This window comes from Salmo salar, chromosome ssa29, assembly GCF_905237065.1.
Source record: "Salmo salar chromosome ssa29, Ssal_v3.1, whole genome shotgun sequence".
Lineage (NCBI taxonomy): Eukaryota > Metazoa > Chordata > Actinopteri > Salmoniformes > Salmonidae > Salmo > Salmo salar.
The window spans coordinates 25,309,711-25,335,892 of NC_059470.1; the positions used below are offsets into that span (position 1 = coordinate 25,309,711).

Consider the following 26,182-nt stretch of genomic DNA (forward strand, 5'->3'; position numbering starts at 1 on the left):
CGAGATTCGGCGGGATCGACAAAAATCTGAATGCGAAAATAACAAAATAGAAGTACAGTGGGAGGGAGAACAGTGTGTAGCCTACAAGGCAGGTTAGCTAGCTATATATGTTCACATCCTATTCGATCGGATATTGACATTGCATGCATCGCGGTGACATGCAAAATATAAGGAGATGCGTTTTTATTTACGATTGCACACATTTCTTACTACAAGAACGAGTTTGACATGAAAGTGCACCGCTAGCTAACCAGCGAAAGTGTGGCACTGTATTTTAGGCTACTGTCTGAAAATAAACTGGAAGATGACAGACATCGGATTGTATAGATAACTGTCCATAGAGATCATCTAATTCGCTTTTATATGGATTTTAGACCAACTACAAATAGAGGATTTCTTATTTGAAAAGCTTTGATCAGCTGTCATTATGGCCAACATAAAGTCGCGCAGGTAGGTGACACATTGCTTCTAAATCTGCAGTTCATTTGGCTGCGTACTAGCTACATTTGAATGGTTTCAGATATGATACAAAAATGTTGCAACAAAATAGCTACAGTAAAGATGCAATTCATAGTGAAACCCATTGCTCAGGCATGGCATTATATTGAGCCAGATGTCACGTTGATCGTTGACACATCACGAGCACCTGCTCACGGTCACAACGTGTTAGTTAGATGTTGAAATACAGTAGCCTACAGCAAATTACAGCCTAGTTAGGATTCTAAAGGTTAATTAAAATAGTTGAATCAATTCCATTAATACTTTATTTGGCTGGATGTTTGTGCAAAATGTATGGTTATAGAACAGCCATAAGAGTGTATGTGGCACTTTTCAGTGAATAACCAAAGCATGTCGCGAGTTTGTGAACCAGCACAGCTGTTTGAGTTGCTTATTTTGTAGTAGACTAGGCTATGTTCCTTTTGGTCATGATAACTTTGATAAAACAAATAGAAAACGTTGATTTGAGTTGTTCGGTGGGTTATGTAACTGCTTTGGTCTGTATTGTATTTTGTTGCTCAATTCAACACCCATTCATTGCCATCTTTCCTCGAACAGAAAATATGGCTGACAGTCTGTGAGATGTGGTCTTGGCTAGAAGAGATTCAACTTTTGTCAAATTAACGTCAAAAGTTACATTTTTGGGGCATTTTAGCTAACCCTAGCTCTTTTCCTAACCTTAACCTAATTATCCTAACCGGATACGTTTATTCTCCTAACCTGCTGCATTGCTGCGTAAATTCTCCTAACCAGCTACGAAAAGTCAAATGTGACGTTAATTTGACAAAAGTTGGATCCCTTCTAGCCATTACCGTGAGACGTAGCACGAGTAAGACTATTGAACAGATAGAGCACTTGTTATTTTCATCTCAGGCTACAGAAAAAATGTATTAGATGGCCCAGCCCTCTGTTGTTTCAGTATGAACATTATTCTTCAAGGGAAATAAAATAGATGTATTGATTTAGAAAAAAACATAGTCCAACATAGGATTGAGATTGTTTTGTGCACCATTCTACCACATCATGTGGGTACATGTTTGGAAAATCCCCTATAACAGAGAGTCCCATAAAATGGTAAACAGAGAATGTTACTACTGTAGGCTAGGCATCTAAAAGACATCTATTATTTTCACAAATCAGATTTTGTTTGTTAATTATATATATGAATACTAATGGATATAGCAGAGTCAGAGCACTAATGTATTCATTTAAGGAGATATTTTCCCTCTGAGGTAAGGCTAGAATGATGCAGCTGTGTGTTATTAGTATTTGTGAGTTTGAGCCTGTGAATGGCTGAATTAACTATTGATTTATAGGCTGATTGGAGCCTGCTAACTGCCCTTAAACACACAAACATGACAATGACGTAATTTCCGTCTGAGCGAACAACTCAGTGGCGTGTGTGTATCCCTCCACCCTCTACCCCCCCTAGACCCTACCCCCTCGGTGTGCCCCATCTGGGGGTGATAGGGGAGGGCCTGGGTGGTGGAGGACGGTCCTCTCTACCTCGCCCTCTGCTTTACATTTCACATGGAAGTTCAAGTTTGAATTGAAGAAACCTGTGGGAACACAATCTACAGAGGCCAATATTTCAGTTTTATATTTTATTCACATAATAAACGAGCCATTGAAAAAGCATATGAAGAATATGACACATTTGATTTAGAAAATATATTTTTGTGCCTTCGCCAACATTGTACACAAATTACGTAGGTATTACACATAGATTAAGATTACTTTAGTAGTCTATGAAGAAGTTGTTTGAGAGAATGTAAGACTCGAAACAGTACTGGCTCAGGCACCTTGGCCAAGTTCTTATATAAGAAATCATACCAATCCCCCTGAGTCGATTTTGAAACTCCTGTTTAATTCAGCCTGGACCGTTAGGTCTGACCTATTAGTTTAGCCACACCCCGGGCCTGCCTCCTTGCAGCCCGCACCCCACACTCACTCACTCACTCACTCACTCACTCACTCACTCACTCACTCACTCACTCACTCACTCACTCACTCACTCACTCACTCACACACACACACACACACACACACACACACACACACACACCTTTATGCCACACACCTAGATACGACAAAGAGCCTGTTTATGTGGGAGCACACACCCTGGGCCCAGACCCACTTCCACCTCTCTCTTTCCTGTAGTGAGGGAATTATGCTGAAATTCAATTGGCATGTCCCAGTCACCACTGAAGAAGCCCTTTCATCACAGGCCAGTACTGGAAACCTTTGGGAGGCCTTGTTTTCCTCACCACAGTGTGTGTGTTCAAATGTGTACAGTATGTGTACGTGTTAGTGTTTGAATGTGTCTGTGTGTGTGTGCGCATGTGCTGTGCTGGTGGCGCATGTGAGTGTGTATTTCAGAGACTAAAACAACAGAGCCATATTTAGGAACTTCATACTTTGACCTTCTTTAGAGAGGGGAGAAAGACTGTTGTAAATCCACCCAACATTTCATCCAAACCAGGAGGATGGCATCAGGCTGAATGTTGTAAAGAAATGCAATGAACAGAGATGAAATTCCTTATTTTACATGTACGAGAGGCATGTTAATCCTACAAAATATATTTACAGTACCAGTCAAAAGTTTGGACACACCCACTCAAGGGTTTTTCTTTATTTTTACTATTTTCTACATTGTAGAATAATAGTGAAGACAACAGAACTATGAAATAACACATATGGAATCATGTAGTAACCAAAAAAAGTGTTAAACAAATCAAAATATATTTTATATTTAAGATTCTTCAAAGTAGCCACCCTTTGCCTTGATGACAGCTTTGTACACTCTTGGCATTCTCTCAACAAGCTTCATGAGGTAGTCACCTGGAATGCATTTCAATTAACAGGTGTGTCACATTTAAAGTTAATTTGTGGAATTTCTTTCCTTCTTAATGCACTTGAGCCAGTCAATTGTGTTGTGACAAGGTAAGGGGGTATACAGAAGATAGCCCAAGTCCATTTTATGGCAAGAACATCTCAAATAAGCAAAGAAAAACAACAGTCCCATCATTACTTTAAGACATGAAGGTCAGTCAATGCGGAACATTTCAAGAACTTTGAAAGTTTCTTCAAGTGTAGTTGCAAAAACCTTCAAGCGCTATGATGAAACTGGCTCTTATGAGGACCGCCACAGGAAAGGAAGACCCAGAGTTACCTCTGCTGCAGAGGATACGTTCATTAGAGTTACCAGCCTCAGAAATTGCAGCCCAAATAACTGCTTCACAGAGTTCAAGTAACAAACACATCTCAACATCAACTGTTCAAAGGAGACTGCGTGAATCAGGCCTTCATGGTCGAATTGCTGCAAAGAAACCACTACTAAAGGACATCAATAAGAAGAACAGACTTGCTTAGGCCAAGAAACACGAGCAATGGATATTAGACCGGTGTAAATCTGTCCTTTGATCTGATGAGTCCAAATTTGAGATTTTTTGGTTCCAACCGTTGTGTCTTTGTGAGAACCGCATGTGTGGTTCCCACCGTGAATTATGGAGGAGGAGGTGTGATGGTGTGGGGGTGCTTTGCTGGTGACACTGTCAGTGATTTATTTAGAATTCAAGGCACACTTAACCAGCATGGCTACCACAGCATTCTGCAGTGATATTCCATCCCATCTGGTTTGCATTTAGTGGGACTATCATTTGTTTTTCAACAGGACAATGACCCAACACCCCTCTAGGGCTCCTTCAAGACTGTTGCAAAAACATTCCAGGTGAAGCTTGTTGAGAGAATGCAAAGAGTGTGCAAAGCTGTCATCAAGGCAAAGGGTGGCTACTTTGATGAATCTCAAATATAAAATATCGTTTGATTTGTTTAACACTTTTGGTTACTACATGATTCCATATGTGTTATTTCATAGTTTTGATGTCTTTACTATTATTCTACCATGTAGAAAATAGTAAAAAATAAAGAAAAACCCTTGAATGAGTGGGTGTGTCCAAACTTTTGACTGGTACTGTATATCTGAACGTTCCTACCATGTTGTGCTCTTCTGAATGCAGCCCCTGTCCTTCAGTCTCTGGGATTGTATGGGGCTGTGGCTGGCCTTGGAATCAGTCAATTGCATGTAGGCCCATATTATGTTACTGTGCTGTGATACTATCTAACTTCAGACTCTTATCTGACAATATCTGGAATGCAATGAGACCAATAGCTCAGTATATCTCTGTTGCCAGTTGTGGTGTAGCTTTATTACGTAGCTCTGGTTCTGCTGTATCTCAGCCGTTGGAACAGTGTCAGTGTGAACTTACAGGTTAGGTTTGCTCTGTGATTACTCTGGGTAACCACTGTCCTCAACCCTCCTCCCTGTCTGTTTATTAGATGTTCTACCCCTGGCACAACGTGACGCCATGAAGGAAGTGTTGCCCAGCAACAAGACATTTCTATGGACAGAGCTAAGTGTGCACAACTACTTTCTCTGGTGGCAGAGTTTCACATTGGAGAAGGGAAAGCTGTGTCCGGTATTAGAGCTTTTTGCTGTCTGAGAAGTAACAAGTCTTGATTAAAGCTAATAGATTGTGAGTTATAGGTGTTTAAGTTGGCCCTATTCTCCTAAAATCAACATTCGAGGCAAAAAGGGACAGTTGTGTAAAGGTGGATTTGCCCCAAAAAAGGCAACAGTTGTTTCACTACACCCAATAAGACTAGCTTTGACCCTTTTACCACCTAGGTATAGAGGCAGTCTGCCACAGTCAGGGTTGGCATCATAATGCCTGATCTAGCAGGGAACAAGGGACGGCTAGGCTACTCTAATTATGGTCAGGAATGTTCTGTTTAATATGAGTCTCAACCCTGTTTCCGTCTCTGCACGCCACGTACTGAGACTGAGACTACTGCCAGTCCTGCTTCACCATGAATGACTATGCCTGCTCGATCCATTGACTTCTGATTCAGTTTGAAATTGGACGGTTATTTGTAATTGGCTATCAGTGGGTTGGCGCTGTATGTGACTTAGTTGTGGCATGAATGATGTATTGTTCCTGCTTGTGCCTTTTTATGTTTTATTGATATCACTAGTTCTGCGTCCACCCTGTAATATTGTGTCACGATTATGTTAATGCTCTTGTTTTACTTAAGTGGCTGTGTTGATTAGTGATTTACTATAATGAAATGTGAAAAGAGTAATAAATAAGAGTATCGCTCTCTTTCCTCTACCTCTCCATCTCTCCTTTTTCAGTGAGTCTGAGGATGAAGAGCTACACTCCACAGATCCTGAGAGTAAGGACAAGAGCAAAGACAAGAAAATACTGTGCAAAGTCAAATGGTCTCGTGATGAGGTAGGCTAATTCTATAAGAGGCATATGAGTGTGCTAGTTAGTTTATTGCGCTCACTGTTGCACCATTATTTATTGTACCTGTCTTACATTGTTTTAGTGTTCAAATGGATTGAGAATAGCATGTGCATGAAAGTGTGCTGTGGTCCAACAGTCTGTTTGTTTCTTAATGTATTGTCTGCAGCAATCTGCTGCTATTCTATTGCACGATATGTAGGAAGCTCTATTGTGTCCCCTGCTAAAAAAAGTGTAAAGGGCGTTTACCTTATGGAAGCACTGAGGATGAAGGGAGTGTCTCAGGAAGGTTGGCTCCTCACTGTCTCTCTCTGCCCCCCCCCTCTTCTCGCTGCAGGACGAGAGGCTGAAGAAGTTAGTGGAGCAGCATGGAGCAGACTCCTGGAAATTAATAGCTAATAATTTCCCAGTAAGTAAAACATTTTTTTCCCCTTAATCATTACACACTGTTAGAACATGGTGTTAAAATACAAAGCTTTCTGTAATAAGCACAGTAACACACTAACAAAAATCAAGTCTATATATTGATTATATGTAATAGTGATGGGGGAAAATGCAGGAAAACTGTAATCCATTTTACCTTATTTCTACCAACATCACCTGTGCAACTAGAGGTGAAAAAAAATTGACCTTTACTCCACACACATAGCTCTCTCTCGCCCTCCATTTGGCAAATCTGACCATAACTCTAGCCTCCTGATTCCTGCTTACAAGCAAAAACTCCTCAATCAGTAAGTACCTGTGACCCGCTCAATACTGAAGTGGTCCGATGAATCGGGTGTTAAGCTGCAGGACTGTTTCGCTATCACAGATTGGAATATTTTCTGGGATTCATCCGGTGGCATTGAGGAGTTTACCACAACAGTCACCGGTTTCATTAATAAGTGCATCAACGACGTCGACCCTACAGTGACCGTACGCACATATCCCAACCAGAAGCCATGGATTACAGGCAACATCCGCACTGAGCTAAAGGCTATAGCTGCCGCTTTGAAGGAGCGGGGCACTAACCCAGCCATTTATAAGAAATCCCGCCACGGCCTCCGATGAACCATCAAACAGGCAGAGCGTCAATACAGGACTAAGATTGAATCCTACTACACCAGCTCTGACACTCGTCGGATGTGGCAGGGCTTGCAAACTATCATGGATAACAAAGGGAAACTCAGCCGCAAGCTGCCCAGTGACATAAGCCTACCTGACGAGCAAAATGCCTTTTATGCTCTCTTCAAGGCATGAAGCACTGAAACATGCATGAGAGCACCAGCTGTTCCGGACGGCTGTGTGATCATGCTCTTCGTAGCTGATGTGAGTAAGACCTTTAAACAGGTTAACATTCACAAGCACGCAGGGCAAGATGGATTACCAGGACGCGTACTCAGAGCATGTTTGGACCAGCTGGCAAGTGTCTTCACTGACATTTTCAACCTCTCCCTGATCCAGTCTGTAATACCTACATGTTTCAAGCAGACCACCATAGTCCCTGTCTAAATGACTGTTGCCCCTTAGCACTCACATCTGTAGCCATGAAATGCTTTGAAAGGCTGGTCATGGCTCACATCAAAACCATCATCCCTGACACCCTGGATGACGCAATATCTATTTCACTCCACACTACCCTTTCCCACTTGGACAAAAGGAACACCTATGTGAGAATGCTCTTCATTGTCTGCAGCTCAGCGTTCAACACCATAGTGCCCTCCAAGCTGATCACTAAGCTAAGGACCCTGGGACTGAACGCCTCCCTCTGCAACTGGATCCTGGACTTCCGGATGTGCCGCCGCCAAGTGTTGAGGGTAGGCAACAACACATCCTCCACGCTGACCCTTACCACGGGGGCCCCTTGGGGTACATGCTTAGTCCCCTCCTGTACTCCCTGTTCACCCACGACTGTGTGGCTGCGCACAACTCCAACACCATCATAAGTTTGCTGACAAAACTACGGTGGTGGGCCTGATCACTGACGACGATGAGACAGCCTACAGGGAGATCAGAGATCTGGCAGTGTGGTGCCAGGACAACAACATCTCCCTCAAAGTCAGCAAGACAAAGGAACTGATCGTGGACTACAGGAAACGGAGGGCCCAGCACGCCCGCATTCACATCGACGGGGCTGTAGTGGACCAGGTCCACATAACTAAGGACCTATCATGGTCCAAACACACCAACACAGTCGTGAAGAAGACACGACAACGCCTCTTTCCTCTCAGGAGGCTAAAAAGATTTGGCATGGGCCCTCAGATCCTCGAAATGTTCTACAGCTGCATCATTGAGAGCATCTTGACTGGCTGCATCACCGCTTGCTATGGCAACTTGCTGTCTTCTGATCACAAGGCGCTACAGAGGGTAGTGCGTACGGCCCAGTACATCACTTGGGCTGAGCTCCCTGCCATCCAGAACCTCTACCAGGCAGTGTCAGAGGAAGGCCCTAAAAATTGTCAAAGACTCCAAGCACCCAAGTCATAGACTGTTCTCTCTGCTACCGCACAGCAAGCGGTACCGATGCAAAGACTGCTAAATAGTTAGTCCGGGTAGCTATCTGGTTAACTATTTAACTATCTGCATGGAACTTTTGCGCAAACGTTTTTGACTCATCACATATGCTGCTGCTACTGTTTAACTATCTGTCACTTTATTCCTAGTATATGTACATCTCTACCTCAATTACCTCGTACCCCTGCACATTGACTCAGTACTGGTACCTCTTGTATATAGCCAAGTTATCATTACTCATTATGTATCTATTATTACTTTTATTATTACTTATTTTACTTTTCTATTATTTTCTCTATTTTCTTTCTCTCTGCATTGTTGGGAGGGGCCCGCAATTAAGCATTTCACTGTTAGTCCAAACCTGTTGTTTATGAAGCTTGTGATGAATAACATTTTATTTTATTATCTGGATAAGAAAAGTGATATGACAAGTGACACTCACAGGTGTTGTGTGAGGTGGGGTTATTTGTAGTACTCACATGTGTTGTGTGAGGTGGGGTTATTAGTGGTACTCACAGGTGTTGTGTGAGGTGGGGTTATTTGTAGTACTCACAGGTGTTGTGTGAGGTGGGGTTATTAGTGGTACTCACAGGTGTTGTGTGAGGTGGGGTTATTAGTGGTACTCACAGGTGTTGTGTGAGGTGGGGTTATTAGTGGTACTCACAGGTGTTGTGTGAGGTGGGGTTATTAGTGGTACTCACAGGTGTTGTGTGAGGTGGGGTTATTAGTGGTACTCACAGGTGTTGTGTGAGGTGGGGTTATTTGTAGTACTCACATGTGTTGTGTGAGGTGGGGTTATTAGTGGTACTCACAGGTGTTGTGTGAGGTGGGGTTATTAGTGGTACTCACAGGTGTTGTGTGAGGTGGGGTTATTAGTGGTACCCACAGGAGTTGTGTGAGGTGGGGTTATTAGTGGTACTCACAGGTGTTGTGTGAGGTGGGGTTATTAGTGGTACTCACAGGTGTTGTGTGAGGTGGGGTTATTTGTAGTACTCACAGGTGTTGTTTGAGGTGGGGTTATTAGTGGTACTCACAGGTGTTGTGTGAGGTGGGGTTATTAGTGGTACTCACAGGTGTTGTGTGAGGTGGGGTTATTTGTAGTACTCACAGGTGTTGTGTGAGGTGGGGTTATTAGTGGTACTCACAGGTGTTGTGTGAGGTGGGGTTATTAGTGGTACTCACAGGTGTTGTGTGAGGTGGGGTTATTAGTGGTACTCACAGGTGTTGTGTGAGGTGGGGTTATTAGTGGTACTCACAGGTGTTGTGTGAGGTGGGGTTATTTGTAGTACTCACAGGTGTTGTGTGAGGTGGGGTTATTAGTGGTACTCACAGGTGTTGTGTGAGGTGGGGTTATTAGTGGTACTCACAGGTGTTGTGTGAGGTGGGGTTATTAGTGGTACTCACAGGTGTTGTGTGAGGTGGGGTTATTAGTGGTACTCACAGGTGTTGTGTGAGGTGGGGTTATTAGTGGTACTCACAGGTGTTGTGTGAGGTGGGGTTATTAGTGGTACTCACAGGTGTTGTGTGTGGTGGGGTTATTTGTAGTACTCACAGGTGTTGTGTGAGGTGGGGTTATTAGTGGTACTCACATGTGTTGTGTGAGGTGGGGTTATTAGTGGTACTCACAGGTGTTGTGTGAGGTGGGGTTATTAGTGGTACTCACAGGTGTTGTGTGAGGTGGGGTTATTAGTGGTACTCACAGGTGTTGTGTGAGGTGGGGTTATTAGCAAGTGTGTGTATGTGAATATGATAACTCAGGGGGGACAGCTGCAGGTGGGTTTGTGTGTTAATGAGGTGTTGTGCTCTGCATTGTGTCTGTCACAGGGGAGGACAGATGGCCAGTGTCAGCACCGCTGGCAGAAGGTGCTCAACCCAGAACTGGTGAAAGGACCCTGGACAAAAGAGGAGGATCAGAAGGTAAGTGGAGATGGGAGTTACTCCAACCTGGGATGGGGGGGTGGGGGTGGGGAAGATGGGAGGGATGGAAAAAGAAGTAGATAAAAGAGCTAGAGAGAACATGTATTGTTCTGAATTTTATTGGAGCGGCTCGTTGATAGCACAATACAAACAAGCTGCAGGATGAACATCACAGACCTTTTTTTTGGTAATCTGAAACATTGAAAGGAACATACAGTACACACGTTCCTCTCCCACTCTCTATCCCTGTTTGAAGCCCATAGACCCTGCAGTAGTTTTCATTGGCTGTGCATACGACCCACTACCTCATGCTTTAAAACAGCCAAAGCTCTCCAAGTTTCCCTGGTCCTGAGCCCCTCCTCAGCCAGGCTTTAGGGTCATATCTCTCATAGTTGGAAGGTGAACAATACATTCCTTAAATAGAACTACATGATGCCTCGCCTACTGGAATGTCAAGATTGACATTTTGTTCCTCCAACATCTAGGCCTCACATCACAACACGTCAGTGATAGTATTGTTCTGGCTTGCCCTTAGTGACATGCTAGAAGTAAGATATTCAGGAAGATAATAGCACTGGGTAGTGTGGGCCTGCTAAGAGATGACAAAACATGTTTGGCTCCATGACAGAAGTGTTGTGGCAACTAGTTTTACTTCTTCAGCTGCATTCTTGACATTCTCTAGTGTTGCCAATGATGATGTGGGACCTCTGTTTGTGCGGTACAGGGGCGAAAATCTGATATCCACTTTGGAGGGGACAATTACATGAAATTTTCTCAAGAGCAATTCCTGAGGGGGACACCAAAAGTAGTGTTGTAACACATAGCCTACATTGTAATATGGTAAATGTAAATTGAGGAACCAAAGAAATAAGGTGTTTGCCGTACTCCTAACTACCGGTACCCAAAACTACACAACTAATCACAACAGCAATACCATTGCCTTTAACAAATCTTAGTTCAGTCACCAGTTTAAGTTGAGAGTGGGGGTATCCATGGCATTTTCCAATTATGTTCCTATTTTACAAGTCAAAAAAATTGAGAACCTTTCATAATGTTGCCAAACAAAGACTCAACAAACTTACCTGAGACTCCCTGTCTCTGCCAGTCTGTCCCTGCATATCTGTCCCCAACTCTGCTGTCTGTGTGCCATCTGTTGCCTGCTCTGCCTAATGACATCATTGTGAAACATTTCCATTAGAATTTCATTTCTTTCTTATGAACATTTTATCAACTAGTCTTTGAGATATTAGGCTACTAGGGTTCTTACTATGCGTTTTGGTGTATTGAAAAATACTCTTTTATTTTTCTGCCATTTTTCTACCTGGCTGGCTGGCTACACACACACACAGTGTGTAGGTTATTTACAGTAGGAGATGGGCTTCTATCATCTTCAATCATTCTATATGGGCTTCGATCTAAAAGGTAGCTAGCAAATGTGAAACGGATTAAAATGACAAGAGTTGACAGCTGTATGAGTTCACCATTTACACAACATATGCTGCAAACTTTTGTAATTTTAATAGTTTGTTTCATATTGGCTGGCTTCCAACAATAGCTGAATTTGCAAAGCTAGCGAGCACCAATTCAGTTTCAGTGGTGTTTGCTATAATCTTTGCTACCCGGGTTAAATAAAGGTGAAATAAAATAAATAAATAAAAGTTCCCTTGCGACAATTTAGCTTTTGCAACGAGACCATTAAATATATTTAAGACAATGGTAGAAGAGAGTGTAGTTCTGTTCAGTTTGGACTTCAGTTTATCGCTAACCTTATCACAGGGACTTTGAAGCACTAACTTACATCATCTGCATGCTGATTCCATCTTTGACGACGCCACATAAATGGAATAGGTACTAGCTAGCTTAATAGTTAATATTTGCGCGCTAGCTCTGCATATTCAGCTAGTGTGTGTGTGCGCGATTGACTGGATGAACCTCACGGCAGTTACGTAGCATGCTAAGGAACTGGCAGTGGATCAAACCATTGTGAGGCAAAGGGCGGGGGTCGCAATCTTTTGAAACTTAAAAACGCGCTATTAAGTGTCTATAATCAGCACAATTGCTTTCATTGCGTATTATTAATATTATTTAAATTACATAGTTATGTTTCAGTGATATATTGGGGGGGACAAATCATATTTTTCCCAGGATGGGGGGGTCGTGTGTACCCGTCCCCCCGGGATTTCCGCCCCTGGTGCGGTAATGGCATATATCCCTCCAGTAATAGATACTATACGGTATGCCAGGGGTCGGGAACAGGCGGCGTGATTCCCTCCAGTAATAGATACTATACGGTATGCCAGGGGTCGGGAACAGGCGGCGTGATTCCCTCCAGTAATAGATACTATACGGTATGCCAGGGGTCGGGAACAGGCGGCGTGATTCCCTCCAGTAATAGATACTATACGGTATGCCAGGGGTCGGGAACAGGCGGCGTGATTCCCTCCAGTAATAGATAGTATACGGTATGCCAGGGGTCGAGAACAGGCGGCGTGATTCCCTCCAGTAATAGATACTATACGGTATGCCAGGGGTCGGGAACAGGCGGCGTGATTCCCTCCAGTAATAGATACTATACGGTATGCCAGGGGTCGGGAACAGGCGGCGTGATTCCCTCCAGTAATAGATACTATACGGTATGCCAGGGGTCGAGAACAGGCGGCGTGATTCCCTCCAGTAATAGATACTATACAGTATGCCAGGGGTCGGGAACAGGCGGCGTGATTCCCTCCAGTAATAGATACTATACAGTATGCCAGGGGTCGGGAACAGGCGGCGTGATTCCCTCCAGTAATAGATACTATACAGTATGCCAGGGGTCGAGAACAGGCGGCGTGATTCCCCCACACCTCCCTGTATGTTCCCAAGTATTCCCACAAATAAAAAAAGAGACGTGATCATGTCTCAAAGTTATTAAGGTATGAAATTATTGTTATTTTCGAATAAAATCACTTTTTGGGCTTAGTTGTGGTCAATTTGCAGTGTACAAATTATTCGAATTATGTTTCGGACACCCCGACCATCCACTCCAACAAAAGTCGTCCCGTGGCTGAATCTAGTACCTACCCCTGCAGTATGCAAATTTTTTTAAGTCCAGAGGATTGCATTTTAAGAAGTCCCTGTCTTTGCTCCTGTGTGTATAGGTGATTGACCTGGTTCATAAATATGGCCCCAAGCGCTGGTCGGTGATTGCTAAGCACCTGCAGGGGCGGATCGGGAAGCAGTGCCGTGAGCGCTGGCACAACCATCTGAACCCTGAGGTGAAGAAGTCCTCTTGGACCCAGGAAGAGGACAGCATCATCTACCAGGCCCACAAACGCCTGGGCAACCGCTGGGCCGAGATCTCTAAGCTGCTGCCTGGAAGGTAACGGAATGAGATACCGTACATCTCTTTGCCTGAGTTAGTGGGTGGTTACATCTCAATAGAGTAAAAGTGGGTGGTTACATCTCAATAGAGTAAAAGTGGGTGGTTGCATCTCAATAGAGTAAAAGTGGGTGATTGCATCTCAATAGAGTAAAAGTGGGTGGTTGCATCTCAATAGAGTATAAGTGGGTGGTTGCATCTCAATAGAGTAAAAGTGGGTGGTTGCATCTCAATAGAGTAAAAGTGGGTGGTTACATCTCAGTAGAGTAAAAGTGGGTGGTTGCATCTCAATAGAGTAAAAGTGGGTGGTTACATCTCAGTAGAGTAAAAGTGGGTGGTTGCATCTCAATAGAGTAAAAGTGGGTGGTTGCATCTCAATAGAGTAAAAGTGGGTGGTTGCATCTCAATAGAGTAAACGTGGGTGGTTACATCTCAATAGAGTAAAAATGGGTGGTTGCATCTCAGTAGAGTAAACGTGGGTGGTTGCATCTCAGTAGAGTAAAAGTGGGTGGTTGCATCTCAATAGAGTAAAAGTGGGTGGTTACATCTCAATAGAGTAAAAGTGGGTGGTTGCATCTCAATAGAGTAAACGTGGGTGGTTGCATCTCAGTAGAGTAAACGTGGGTGGTTACATCTCAATAGAGTAAACGTGGGTGGTTATATCTCAATAGAGTAAAAGTGGGTGGTTGCATCTCAGTAGAGTAAACGTGGGTGGTTACATCTCAATAGAGTAAACGTGGGTGGTTACATCTCAATAGAGTAAACGTGGCTTCCCTTCTTCTCCTGGTCAGCTTTCCTTCATATTTCCTACACCTACAGTATAGTAGTATCTGTCCCATTACCAAAGGTGTAAGGCTGAGGGCAAAAGCGTAGGTTTTGTTAGGTTTTTGGACAGATCTAAAGTATTTTAACAACCTCCCTTATAGGACGGACAACTCCATCAAGAATCACTGGAACTCCACCATGAGGAGGAAGGTGGAGCACGAGGGGTACCTCCAGGAGGGCTGCAGGGGATTCAGCTCAGAGCACGGGGGGTTGAAGCGACGCCACCACAGACCCTGTGCCCCCCAACCAGACACCCCCCACGGTGGGCACAGCCCTCTGGGCATGGCTGGACCAACTCAGGTGAGAGGACTCTCAGACACTTCTGTTCCGTTTCATTCAAACAAGGTTTATTGGCATATTGAAAGGATCAATGTTTAATGTTCCTGTGTGTTGTAGCTTGGGGGTTACCTCTATAGCTCTCACTGTGGCCAGCTGATGGACAGCCTCCCAGACTCCTCCAGCTACTTATCGGTGAGTGACCTGTCCTTTACAGTTGGCCAAGAGTCCGATATGTTGTTTGACTCAAAAGCTCAAGGTTTGGACTGAAGCATGGAGCTAAATCAGTAGAAGTGTCTTCCAATCCTGTCCACTTTACCATCCCTTTTTTATACCTTTCCACCGTACTAACTTCAGTCTACTTTGTATTAATCACTCTCTGAATCAAACAACTAAATGACCTGCCTGAATTCCTGTTTCTTCTCTGTGTCTTTAACAAATGTGTGGTTTGGTGTTAATCAGAGTAAGCCTGAGTCTGATGTGAGTAATTTGTGAGTAAATTTGTTCTCTCCTTCCTTCTTTCCCTGCCTACCTTTTCTTCACTCCCTCCGTCCACTCCTCCTCTCCTTCCCGTGTGTGTTTATTCCAGCCGTCCTGCCATGACGATCCAGACAAAGAGCAGAGAATTAAGGAGCTTGAGCTGCTGCTTATGTCAGCAGAGACCGAGGTCCGGAGACAGGCCCAGTGCCGAGGCCCATGTGTAAGACACACTCTCAGTGTGTATGTGTGTGATGATGTAGCCTAGTCCACTTGAGCTTGTAGTTATGCTGTAGTGATGTCATAGTAGCCTACCCATCTCACCCCTCTCCCCACACTCCCGTTTCGCTTCGTAGCTCTACCCCTCCCGTCCCCATTTTCAGTGCTTCCTGCCATCTCGCCATGCGGCCGCCACCATTAACCTCCTCTCACTCCCTCCAGTCTCCTTCCCTCCAGCCTCCTATCTGCTCCTCACAGCAGTAGTGCACGGTGTCACTTCAGCCAGCGGTTTGGAACCAAACATGTGTTTCCCCCTTGTTCTTCTTCTTTTTGAAACCTTTTCCCTTCTTTCACCACACCACTGTGGCTTCCATAGCAGAATCCCCCCCTCGTTGCCTTTCTTCATTCATCTATTCACTCCATCCATTTATCTCATTTTAACCTGCGTTGCAGAACAAACTATTATGATGATGTCAGTGGTTCAGATGTGAAATGATAGAATATCTTGGTGTGTTACAACACATGCCTACCACTGACTTCTCAATGAGGTTCAATTATGTTTTAGACTGAGGGAACAAGTTTGAGTGTTGGGAGACTTTTGGATAGGAATTTCGTTACATTGCCTTGTCGTCTAAACATTATTGAACTTCCTTGAAACGTCATAACTTCATTCATTGGGAGTTTTCCGAACCCAGTCAGCCTTACTGACCTGGTTGGTGTCCAACCCCACCATCAGCAGCACCCTAACCCCAGTCTCTTCTCTCTCAGAGTGTGGAGCGTTACTCCAGCTGGGCAGACAGTGTGTCAGATGACACCATGACCACCAGCAGCAGCAGTCTGGAGGATCAGGCTGAGGGGGGCTGGAGGGGGGCAGAGGAGGGCCAAGTGCCACCAGTGGAGCAGGCTGAGGGGGGCTGGAGGCTGGCAGAGGAGGGCCAAGGGCCACCAGTGGAGCTGGCTGAGGGGGGCTGGAGGGGGGCAGAGGAGGGCCAGCACCAGGTCCAGCACCATGTCTCCCCCAGTAAGTTCCTGGCTGTGGAGGCTAGTTCTGTGCTCTCCACCCTGCAGACCATCCCCGAGTTTGCAGAGACCATGGAGCTCATCGACTCGGTGAGTGTGTGTAGATCAGACCCGGAGCCAGGATGAGGTGACTATGGGGGTAGATCAGACCCAGAGCCAGGATAAGGTGACTAAGGGGGCAGATCAGACCCAGAGCCAGGATAAGGTGACTAGGGGGGTAGATCAGACCCAGAGCCAGGATAAGGTGACTAGGGGGGGCAGATCAGAGCCAGGATAAGGTGACTAGGGGGGGCAGATCAGAGCCAGAATAAGGTGACTAGGGGGGCAGATCAGACCCAGAGCCAGGATAAGGTTAAGGTGACTAGGGGGGCAGATCAGACCCAGAGGCAGGATAAGGTGACTAGGGGGGCAGATCAGACCCAGAGCCAGGATAAGGTGACTAGGGGGGCAGATCAGAGCCAGGATAAGGTGACTAGGGGGGCAGATCAGACCCAGAGCAAGGATAAGGTGACTAGGGGGGTAGATCAGACCCAGAGCCAGGATAAGGTGACTAGGGGGGCAGATCAGACCCAGAGCCAGGATAAGGTGACTAGGGGGGCAGATCAGACCCAGAGCCAGGATAAGGTGACTAGGGGTGCAGATCAGACCCAGAGCCAGGATAAGGTGACTAGGGGGGCAGATCAGAGCCAGGATAAGGTGACTAGGGTGGCAGATCAGACCCGGAGCCAGGATAAGGTGACTAGGGGGGCAGATCAGACCCAGAGCCAGGATAAGGTGACTAGGGTGGCAGATCAGACCCGGAGCCAGGATAAGGTGACTAGGGGGGCAGATCAGACCCGGAGCCAGGATAAGGTGACTAGGGGGGGCAGATCAGACCCAGAGCCAGGATAACGTGACTAGGGGTGTAGATCAGAGCCAGGATAAGGTGACTAGGGGGGCAGATCAGACCCGGAGCCAGGATAAGGTGACTAGGGGGGCAGATCAGAGCCAGGATAAGGTGACTAGGGGGGCAGATCAGACCCAGAGCCAGGATAAGGTGACTAGGGTGGCAGATCAGACCCGGAGCCAGGATAAGGTGACTAGGGGGGCAGATCAGACCCGGAGCCAGGATAAGGTGACTAGGGGGGGCAGATCAGACCCAGAGCCAGGATAAGGTGACTAGGGGTGTAGATCAGACCCAGAGCCAGGATAAGGTGACTAGGGGGGCAGATCAGACCCAGAGGCAGGATAAGGTGACTAGGGGGGCAGATCAGACCCAGAGCCAGGATAAGGTGACTAGGGGTGTAGATCAGACCCAGAGGCAGGATAAGGTGACTAGGGGGGCATTTGAAATCGGTGAGGGGACACAATTTTGGTGGGTTCTTGCATTGGAATTATGTTGAATTCTGCTTATATCACAATAAACAAAGTTCAAATGCCGAAATACGAGACCCTTGATTGGGTGCTTTTGAAGTGACAGGTTGGCCCAAAATAGTTTTATGTCTATAAAAATGATTGAGTGACAGGTTAGTGCAAAATCTGTACCTCCGCTGCGCTGTATCAGCACAATGGACAGCTCCGTTTTGGTAATGAATATAGGCTACAAGATAGATAAGGTAACTCACCTATTACACACTATGTGAATGCAGCCGTACACACAGCTGTCTTACCAAAATAATGCAAACTAAATGCTGAAAGGAGTAGCCTAGTTTTTCATGAATGAAAAACAGAAATACTGAATAGCAGTTTGGCTTAGAGTATGGACACAAACTGCAAATGAGAACTAATGAATGTGAACAGAACAGAACAGCGATAACAAGTAGTCAGCCTAGTCAACAAAATATCAGATGGATAAAAGCATGACACAATCTATATTTAGGCTAGTTACATTTGGACTTTTTTTACCTTTATTTTTTACCTTTATTTAACCAGGAAGGGCTCATTGAGATTTGGAATCTCTTTTTCAAGAGCGTGCTGGCCCTGATAGGCAGCACCAAGTGTTTACACAATTACAGACAGACAACATGAAAACTACAGGTCATCTAGTAAAAACCATAGAAATCACAGGAGTATCACGAAATCATACAACAGCAAATTAAAAACATTGACAGGTCAGGGAATCAGCCTCAAAATCATTCATCAGTGATTTTAAAACACCAATCGGGACAAGTTCTTCCAGTTGAAAAGTATTTTGTAAGGCGTTCAAGACGATGGAGCAGAGTACATAAAAGCCCTTTTACCAAATTCAGTTCTGACATTTGGAACAGTTTAGCAGGATAAAGTCTTGCGAACGAAGAGAGTACCCACCACATTTCTGAGGAATAAAAATGGCTTTGTAAATAAAAGCCTACGAGTGACTAGAGAAGGCCAGCCAGCCCTGGTATAACCCTGGTATATAAAGTGCAGTGGTGCGTAAGGGTTTTGTAGTTTAAAATAAATCTTAACGCTCCATGGTAAAGGGTGTCAATTGATCTCAAACACTGAGCGGAAGCATTCATATATAAAATATATGTAAACAAACAGTAAACCTTAACCGTAAACAAGCACAGTAAAGGCAAATGGAGCTCCAAAACACAGCCTCCGGCCTCCTACAGTGAGATGCAGCCATGCACAGCTGTCTCGCCAAATAAATGAACCAATAGGCCCACTTCAAACATGGAAAATCATGGCGCTCATGAGTTCAGCAACACATTTACATTACATTTACATTTAAGTCATTTAGCAGACGCTCTTATCCAGAGCGACTTACAAATTGGTGCATTCACCTTATGATATCCAGTGGAACAACCACTTTACAATAGTGCATCTAAATCTTTTAAGGGGGGGGTTAGAAGGATTACTTTATCCTATCCTAGGTATTCCTTAAAGAGGTGGGGTTTCAGGTGTCTCCGGAAGGTGGTGATTGATTCCGCTGTCCTGGCGTCGTGAGGGAGCTTGTTCCACCATTGGGGTGCCAGAGCAGCAAACAGTTTTGACTGGGCTGAGCGGGAACTGTGCTTCCTCAGAGGTAGGGGGGCCAGCAGGCCAGAGGTGGATGAACGCAGTGCCCTTGTTTGGGTGTAGGGCCTGATCAGAGCCTGAAGGTATGGAGGTGCCGTTCCCCTCACAGCTCCGTAGGCAAGCACCATGGTCTTGTAGCAGATGCGAGCTTCAACAGGAAGCCAGTGGAGAGAGCGGAGGAGCGGGGTGACGTGAGAGAACTTGGGAAGGTTGAACACCAGACGGGCTGCGGCGTTCTGGATGAGTTGTAGGGGTTTAATGGCACAGGCAGGGAGCCCAGCCAACAGCGAGTTGCAGTAATCCAGACGGGAGATGACAAGTGCCTGGATTACACCCTGTGTGAGGCAGGGTCGTACTCTGCGAATGTTGTAGAGCATGAACCTACAGGATCGGGTCACCGCCTTGATGTTAGTGGAGAACGACAGGGTGTTGTCCAGGATCACGCCAAGGTTCTTAGCACTCTGGGAGGAGGACACAAGGGAGTTGTCAACCGTGATGGCGAGATCATGGAACGGGCAGTCCTTCCCCGGGAGGAAGAGCAGCTCCGTCTTGCCGAGGTTCAGCTTGAGGTGGTGATCCGTCATCCACACTGATATGTCTGACAGACATGCAGAGATGCGATTCGCCGCCTGGTTATCAGAAGGGGGAAAGGAGAAGATTAATTGTGTGTCGTCTGCATAGCAATGATATGAGAGACCATGTGAGGATATGACAGAGCCAAGTGACTTGGTGTATAGCGAGAATAGGAGAGGGCCTAGAACAGAGCCCTGGGGGACACCAGTGGTGAGAGCGAATGGTGCGGAGACAGATTCTCGCCATGCCACCTAACATAACACGTTGTGATATGGCACAATACACTTCTGTGGATCAAATTCCACCCACGTAAGCAATGCCAGCCTACCATAAACATGCTTCCAATACAGTACAGTTCCTTTTACAACCACAAAAACCAATAGGCTTCCAAGACAACCAATAGGCTGCCAAGAAAACCAATAGGCTACCAAGACAACCAATAGGCTACCAAGACAACCAATAGGCTGCCAAGAAAACCAATAGGCTACCAAGAAAACCAATAGGCTGCCAAGAAAACCAATAGGCTGCCAAGAAAACCAATAGGCTGCCATGAAAACCAATAGGCTGCCAAGAAAACCAATAGGCTGCCAAGAAAACCAATAGGCTGCCAAGAAAACCAATAGGCTGCCAAGACAACCAATAGGCTACCATGAAAACCAATAGGCTACCATGAAAACCAATAGGCTACCATGAAAACCATAATAGAATGTATCCTATCTATCTCTTTGAGGAAACACACTGATATGTAGCTATACCCAGGGGCGTCATTTGGGTTCTTGCATTGGAATTATTTTGAATTCTGCAGAAAACTAGTATTCCAGCCACTCTTCCTATGCTATTAAATTAATGTTTTTGGCCAGAAAACCTGCGGCTAGGGTAGGATTCTAGGCTAACCTGGACTGGCTCCTCTGTTCCAAGATCATCAGGAACAGTTGGAGGTGGAGGGGGCTGTGGAGCCATTATCCTGGCGGCACTTGTAGAAGGCTGGGTAGGCTTTGCACTCGGCAGCATCATCGCTGCTGGCCTTGGCGGCGGCCTCGTGGTTTGATGCTGCTGCTCATTGTTCTCCTTCTTCTTTAGCTTTGTCTGGGTACTTTGGCGAAGCCAATTTCTGATATCCTTTGTGGCAGTGGCAGACTAGCTGGTTCGAGCTAGCTAAATAGGCTAAGGCTAATAACACTAACGGTTTTTACAGCTAGCTAAGAAGCTAACTAAACTCTGTAGTGGTGGGGCGTGAGGCAGAGTTGAGGGAAGCAGCTTCAACGGTAACCTGAAGGAGTCAAACCTAACCGCCGCAGTGGCTTTCCATAGCCCCCCTACACACACTGCAGCGCTCTGTCCATTGTGCTGACACAGCGCAGCGGAGATACAGATTTTTCACCAACCTGTCAATCAATCATTTTTATATAGAGACATAAAACTAAAACTGAGATGGCACAAGTTTCAACTGACGGGGCTAAGCCCTCTTTTTTCCCCCTTGTGGAGCAGGGCCCGGTGTAGATGTGTGTGTACAGTATATGGCTGTGTGTGTTTATATATACCAGACCCAGAGCATGAATGTATTGAAAATCCATTTTAGATGTGTCTGGCTCTACAGGACCCTATGGCGTGGAGCGAGGCGGCCAGCTTCGACATGTCTGAGGCGACGACCCCCCCGAAACAAATACAGGGGAGCTACGTACCCCAGGGGAGGACCACAGAGAGGATGAAGTATACCATTGACCCCTCCAACGACATCTCAACAAAGCACTGTGCCCCCATGGGTCAGCTGAAAGTCCACACCCCGAACAACGTGCCCAGATCAGGCCTGCCGTCCCTGGGGAGGAGGAAGAGGACAGAGAGGGGGGACCAGTCCCCTGATAGGAGCCACGCGTCCTTCTTAGAGTCACCCAGCATCAACTCGCCCAAGAACACCCCCACGAAAGCACTGCCTTTCACCCTCTCCCAGGTAAGCCAGATGCTAGAAATGTGCTCAAGCTAGGACATGATGGTGCATCTGGCTCTGGCAGTATAGCTTCTCTTTATAGTCCCCCTTCCTTCTCCATCTCCCGTCTCTAACTGTTGTGATCATGTCGTCCTCCAGTTCTTCAACACATCAGGAGGAGAGCATCTGAGCCTGGACAACCCAGCTCTGACCTCCACCCCGGTCTGTGGCCAGAAGTATCTCCTCAACACACCCTTCCAGAAAGAGACCACGCCCAAACACCAGAAAGAGAATATGGGGTAAGCGAGTTACAGGTTCCACTATATTTTCACATTTGATTCATTGGCTATATTACGTGGGTGTGTGTTTGATGTATTGATCTCATCATTTTGGCAGGTGTTGTAAGAATTTTTCTCTTTGTCTCACACAGTTTCAGGACCCCTAAGATTCATAAGACCATCATGGTTCCGACTCCCAGAACTCCTACTCCATTTAAGAACGCCCTGGCCGCCCAGGAGAAGATGCACGGGCCGCTAAAGATGGTGGTAAGTGGGAAGTTGGTCTAGCTGTGTGTATTTATAATTCACTGTTCTTATGAGTGTGTGTACTTTGTTACTGTGCTCCTATTAATGTGTGTGTGTGTGTGTGTGTGTGTGTGTGTGTGTGTGTGTGTGTGTGTGTGTGTGTGTGTGTGTGTGTGTGTGTGTGTGTGTGTGTGTGTGTGTGTGTGTGTGTGTGTGTGTGTGTGTGTGTGTGTATGTGTGTGTGTGTATCTCAGCCCCAGCCCCTGGCCTTTCTGGAGGAAGATATCAGGGAGGTGCTGAAGCAGGAGATAGGATCAGACATCTTCACCAGAGAACCACAACCAGACTTCAGGACATGGAAACTTGATGTTGGTGTTCATATAACCATGTACAACTCAACTGTTCATGACCTCTGTTTGACTTGGTATCCAGTCTAACCACAACCTTGTCCCTGATCCTCCCAGGTGGATGGCCCAGTCAGGAAGGTGCGTAAGTCCCTGGTGCTGGACTCCTGGGGGAAAGACTGTCTCAACGTCCAGCTATACCAGGACCAGCTCAATATTGCACTGGTGGGTTCTGGGATATAATCAATCAGATTAATCAGTCAACCAACCAACTAATCAATCAATTCATCAGTCAACCAACCAACTAATCAATCAATTCATCAGTCAACCAACCAACTAATCAATCAATTCATCAGTCAACCAACCAACTAATCAATCAATTCATCAGTCAACCAACCAACTAATCAATCAGATTAATCAGTCAACCAACCAACTAATCAATCAATTCATCAGTCAACCAACCAACTAATCAATCAATTCATCAGTCAACCAACCAACTAATCAATCAATTCATCAGTCAACCAACCAACTAATCAATCAGATTAATCAGTCAACCAACCAACTAATCAATGTCTACCCGTCCTTGCCCCCCTCCAGGTCCCAGAGGAGAGTTTGTTAACCAGCTCCTTATTGATGACCCCCGTCCCGGAGAGAGACAGAGAGGAGTGCCCCTGTCCCCCCTCGTCTGGGAAGGAGGGGTCCTGTGGGCCCCGACGCCACCTTCCCAGCCCCCGCAAGAGGAAGAACCCCCCCTCGGTCAAAATGTCCCTCCACGATTCACCTGGACAGGTACACACAGACATCTCTCCTTGGTGAAACTCTTAACTCCCCTTTAAAAAACAAAACAACACATTTCACTGCCCCTATCCGGTGTATGTAAACTAAAACATTTAAATACATACTAACTTCACATTATTGCTCCTCAGGCGATATATATATATAATGATAGGGAGAGGGGAAAGGTTGTCCCTCCAAAGTGGACAGTATGTTAGGTACAGCTGGTCCCTTTTCAAAGAAACCTGCCAACTTTTCAGTGAGCATTTCTTTATTGAGCATCAAGGTCTTGGTTTTGAGAAGGGGACAGACTAATGCGTTCCCTTCTCTTCTTCTCCTGCAGGTCAACAACCAGTGGGAAGCAGTGGTTTATGGAAAGACGGAGGACCAGCGCATTATGACAGAGCAGGCCCGGCAGTACCTGAGTAGCACTTACACGTCCACCGGCTGCACCTCGAGGGCGCTTGTGCTCTGAGGCCTACGTCCCCACACACTACACCTGTCCAGGTTGCTAGGGCTCCACGCTCCTCCTAACGACTCTTAACATACTTAGACAATCTGGTGTAGATCTACTCAAATCATTTAGACATTTGTGTATTGATAAGATCGGGAACTGAACACTCAAGTGTACCACAGAATAATTTACAGAAAAGGTAAGACTGTCGTTTTTCTAGGTCACACTGCTTGGTTGTCATAAATTGCTTTGTTTGTCTTTTGAATACACACCAGCCGTTGACCTCCTAGCCATGTAACAGGTTTGTACAGATAAGAAATACTCGATTTTCTGCACTAGTTTATAATGTGTTAAAACTGAACAACCTGCACATACAGTAAGTAGCAAGCTGTAGAAATAGTTTTTGTATTACTACTGTAGCAGTGACTGCTTATGAGTTTCATATTGTTAATATATTGTTTAAACAAAAATGAAAAAATAGGTTTTATGATGTAACATTACATGTATATGTATATTCAGCTTGTTTGTAGAACTACCCTGTACTGCTAAACCTGTTGTTATGAAGTCTTGAGAGAGAGAGAGAAACAGAGGTGAGAGAGAGAGCTGTCAGTATTGCACTACTGAGTAGGGGTTGGCTGCTGAGAAACGGTCAGTGTTGAGGAGGTAACTGGATAGTACAATGAAGTTTCCATTCCAAGGCCATACTTCCCTTTAGCAGTCTCAAATTGAGACTTTTGTTGAATGTATTTCATAGCGTGAAACTGTGAAGAAACTCAAAATGGAAGGGTACCTTTTTTCTTCATTTGTTTGTTTTTATCTTATTTTATTTATTATCTGTTCTCTAAAACGTAGACAATAATATAAGTGTAAATTGAACACATTAAGTTTCCATTGAGAAATATACCTTTGCTGACAGACAGCCTAAAACCCTTCTGAAACCCTTTGACCTAAGGTCAGTTCTACTACACTGATCCTAGATCAGAATCCAGTTGTCATGTTTGGTACGGACAAATAGCGCTCATGTCATCAGTGTGCTAAAGCAAGCATTTTAGTTGAGGTTCTATTTATTCAATGTTTACTCATTTATTTATTTCTAAAAATGGAAAAATAAATGATCAAATAATGCTATTTTCTTTCTATCAGAAAAAGGATTGGGCTACCTTTCAACTCATTTCTACGAATTAGACATAACGAGCGAACATGCACTACCACTAACCTCTTTCATTTAGTCATTCTTTAAACTATCAGATTTAGTTAATAACCATTGTATAGTGAAATCAGAGTTTCTTTATATTCTCCATAGGTAGTAGCAGGATTCCGTCTCCAACCTCTATAATCATAGACAAATTGCACTTTTCTCATTGTTTAAGTGTTGTTTTGTTCATTTGTTTGTGCTCATGACGTAGCTCTTGTTTGTGTGTGTTTTGTTTGTTTCGTTTAAAAAGAAATCCAGTGCCATTGGATGAATGTCTCACTACATGTGACTATTGAACACTGACATACAGATGTAAAGACAGAGCTGTTTATAAGTAATAATCACATGTACAATACAAGATATTCAACATACAATGAAAGATGAAGCTTTTACGTCTTTATGTGACACTGCGGTCTTCTATGGCTCTGATTGGTTGCCGCTATAATAATAGGGATGCAGCGGAGTATCAATGGTCCCTGTGGTGATAGTCGGTGTCATTTGTTCCGACAGTCTTCCAACTGTTTAGAATCTAGATTATAATGGGGATTATCCAGCATTAAGTGTGTTGGAGAATAAGAAGGGAATCTCCTCAGGAGAGATCAAGTGGAAAGATCATGTATGTTCACTCTCTCTGAACTCCACAGAACCACACTTTCTGAACTTTCTTATTTTCCGACATCTAACAGCTACAGTAAATATGAATATATGTTTGTTCTCTGTTCTGTTGGTTGGTTTGACTTCAGTATGTTTTATGTTTTGTATGTTAACACTTGGACATCTAGGTTATGAGGGACTGAAGTATATTTATAGTAGCAGTTGTCATAATCATGCATGAACAACTTTTCAGTGATCATGTTTTTACTACAACTACAGTAATCACAGACGTAACACTTCCATTATGTCATTTTCAAAGTTTACTGTATTTTCTGCTGAAATCATAACCAGGTACCATAGAATTCCTGCCAACTGCCATTGTAACCATGTACCTAATATGGAATAATAATAAAATGTTATTGCATTGCA

General features: G+C 44.9%; 1 protein-coding gene across 4 annotated transcripts; it reads left to right on the top strand.

The window, feature by feature from the left end:
* Positions 1–26,182, top strand: LOC106590399 (myb-related protein A). 4 transcript variants are annotated; one of them, XM_014181377.2, is made up of 17 exons: positions 2–450; positions 4,837–4,914; positions 5,693–5,792; positions 6,142–6,213; positions 10,122–10,214; positions 13,355–13,575; positions 14,502–14,700; positions 14,797–14,871; positions 15,266–15,376; positions 16,141–16,482; positions 21,524–21,892; positions 22,028–22,167; positions 22,299–22,413; positions 22,647–22,760; positions 22,857–22,961; positions 23,334–23,525; positions 23,854–26,182. In XM_014181377.2, the coding sequence occupies exons 2-17, from the start codon at positions 4,901–4,903 to the stop codon at positions 23,983–23,985; spliced, it is 2,394 nt and encodes a 797-aa protein (XP_014036852.1). In that variant the 5' UTR covers positions 2–450; positions 4,837–4,900; the 3' UTR covers positions 23,986–26,182. The 4 variants fall into 4 exon arrangements, with proteins under 4 accessions (XP_014036853.1, XP_014036852.1, XP_014036851.1 ...); XM_014181378.2 differs by lacking the exon at positions 4,837–4,914 and having other exon boundaries at positions 1–450; positions 21,542–21,892; XM_014181376.2 differs by lacking the exon at positions 4,837–4,914.

What these genes read in the sequence shown, in the direction of transcription:
- LOC106590399 (XM_014181376.2), top strand. Translation starts at nt 428, where the DNA reads ATGGCCAACATAAAGTCGCGCAG. An exon ending in CAAAAGAGGAGGATCAGAAG is followed by an intron (nt 10,215 to 13,354) that starts GTAAGTGGAGAT and finishes CTGTGTGTATAG; the next exon opens with GTGATTGACCTGGTTCATAA. An exon ending in TCAGGACATGGAAACTTGAT is followed by an intron (nt 22,761 to 22,856) that starts GTTGGTGTTCAT and finishes TGATCCTCCCAG; the next exon opens with GTGGATGGCCCAGTCAGGAA.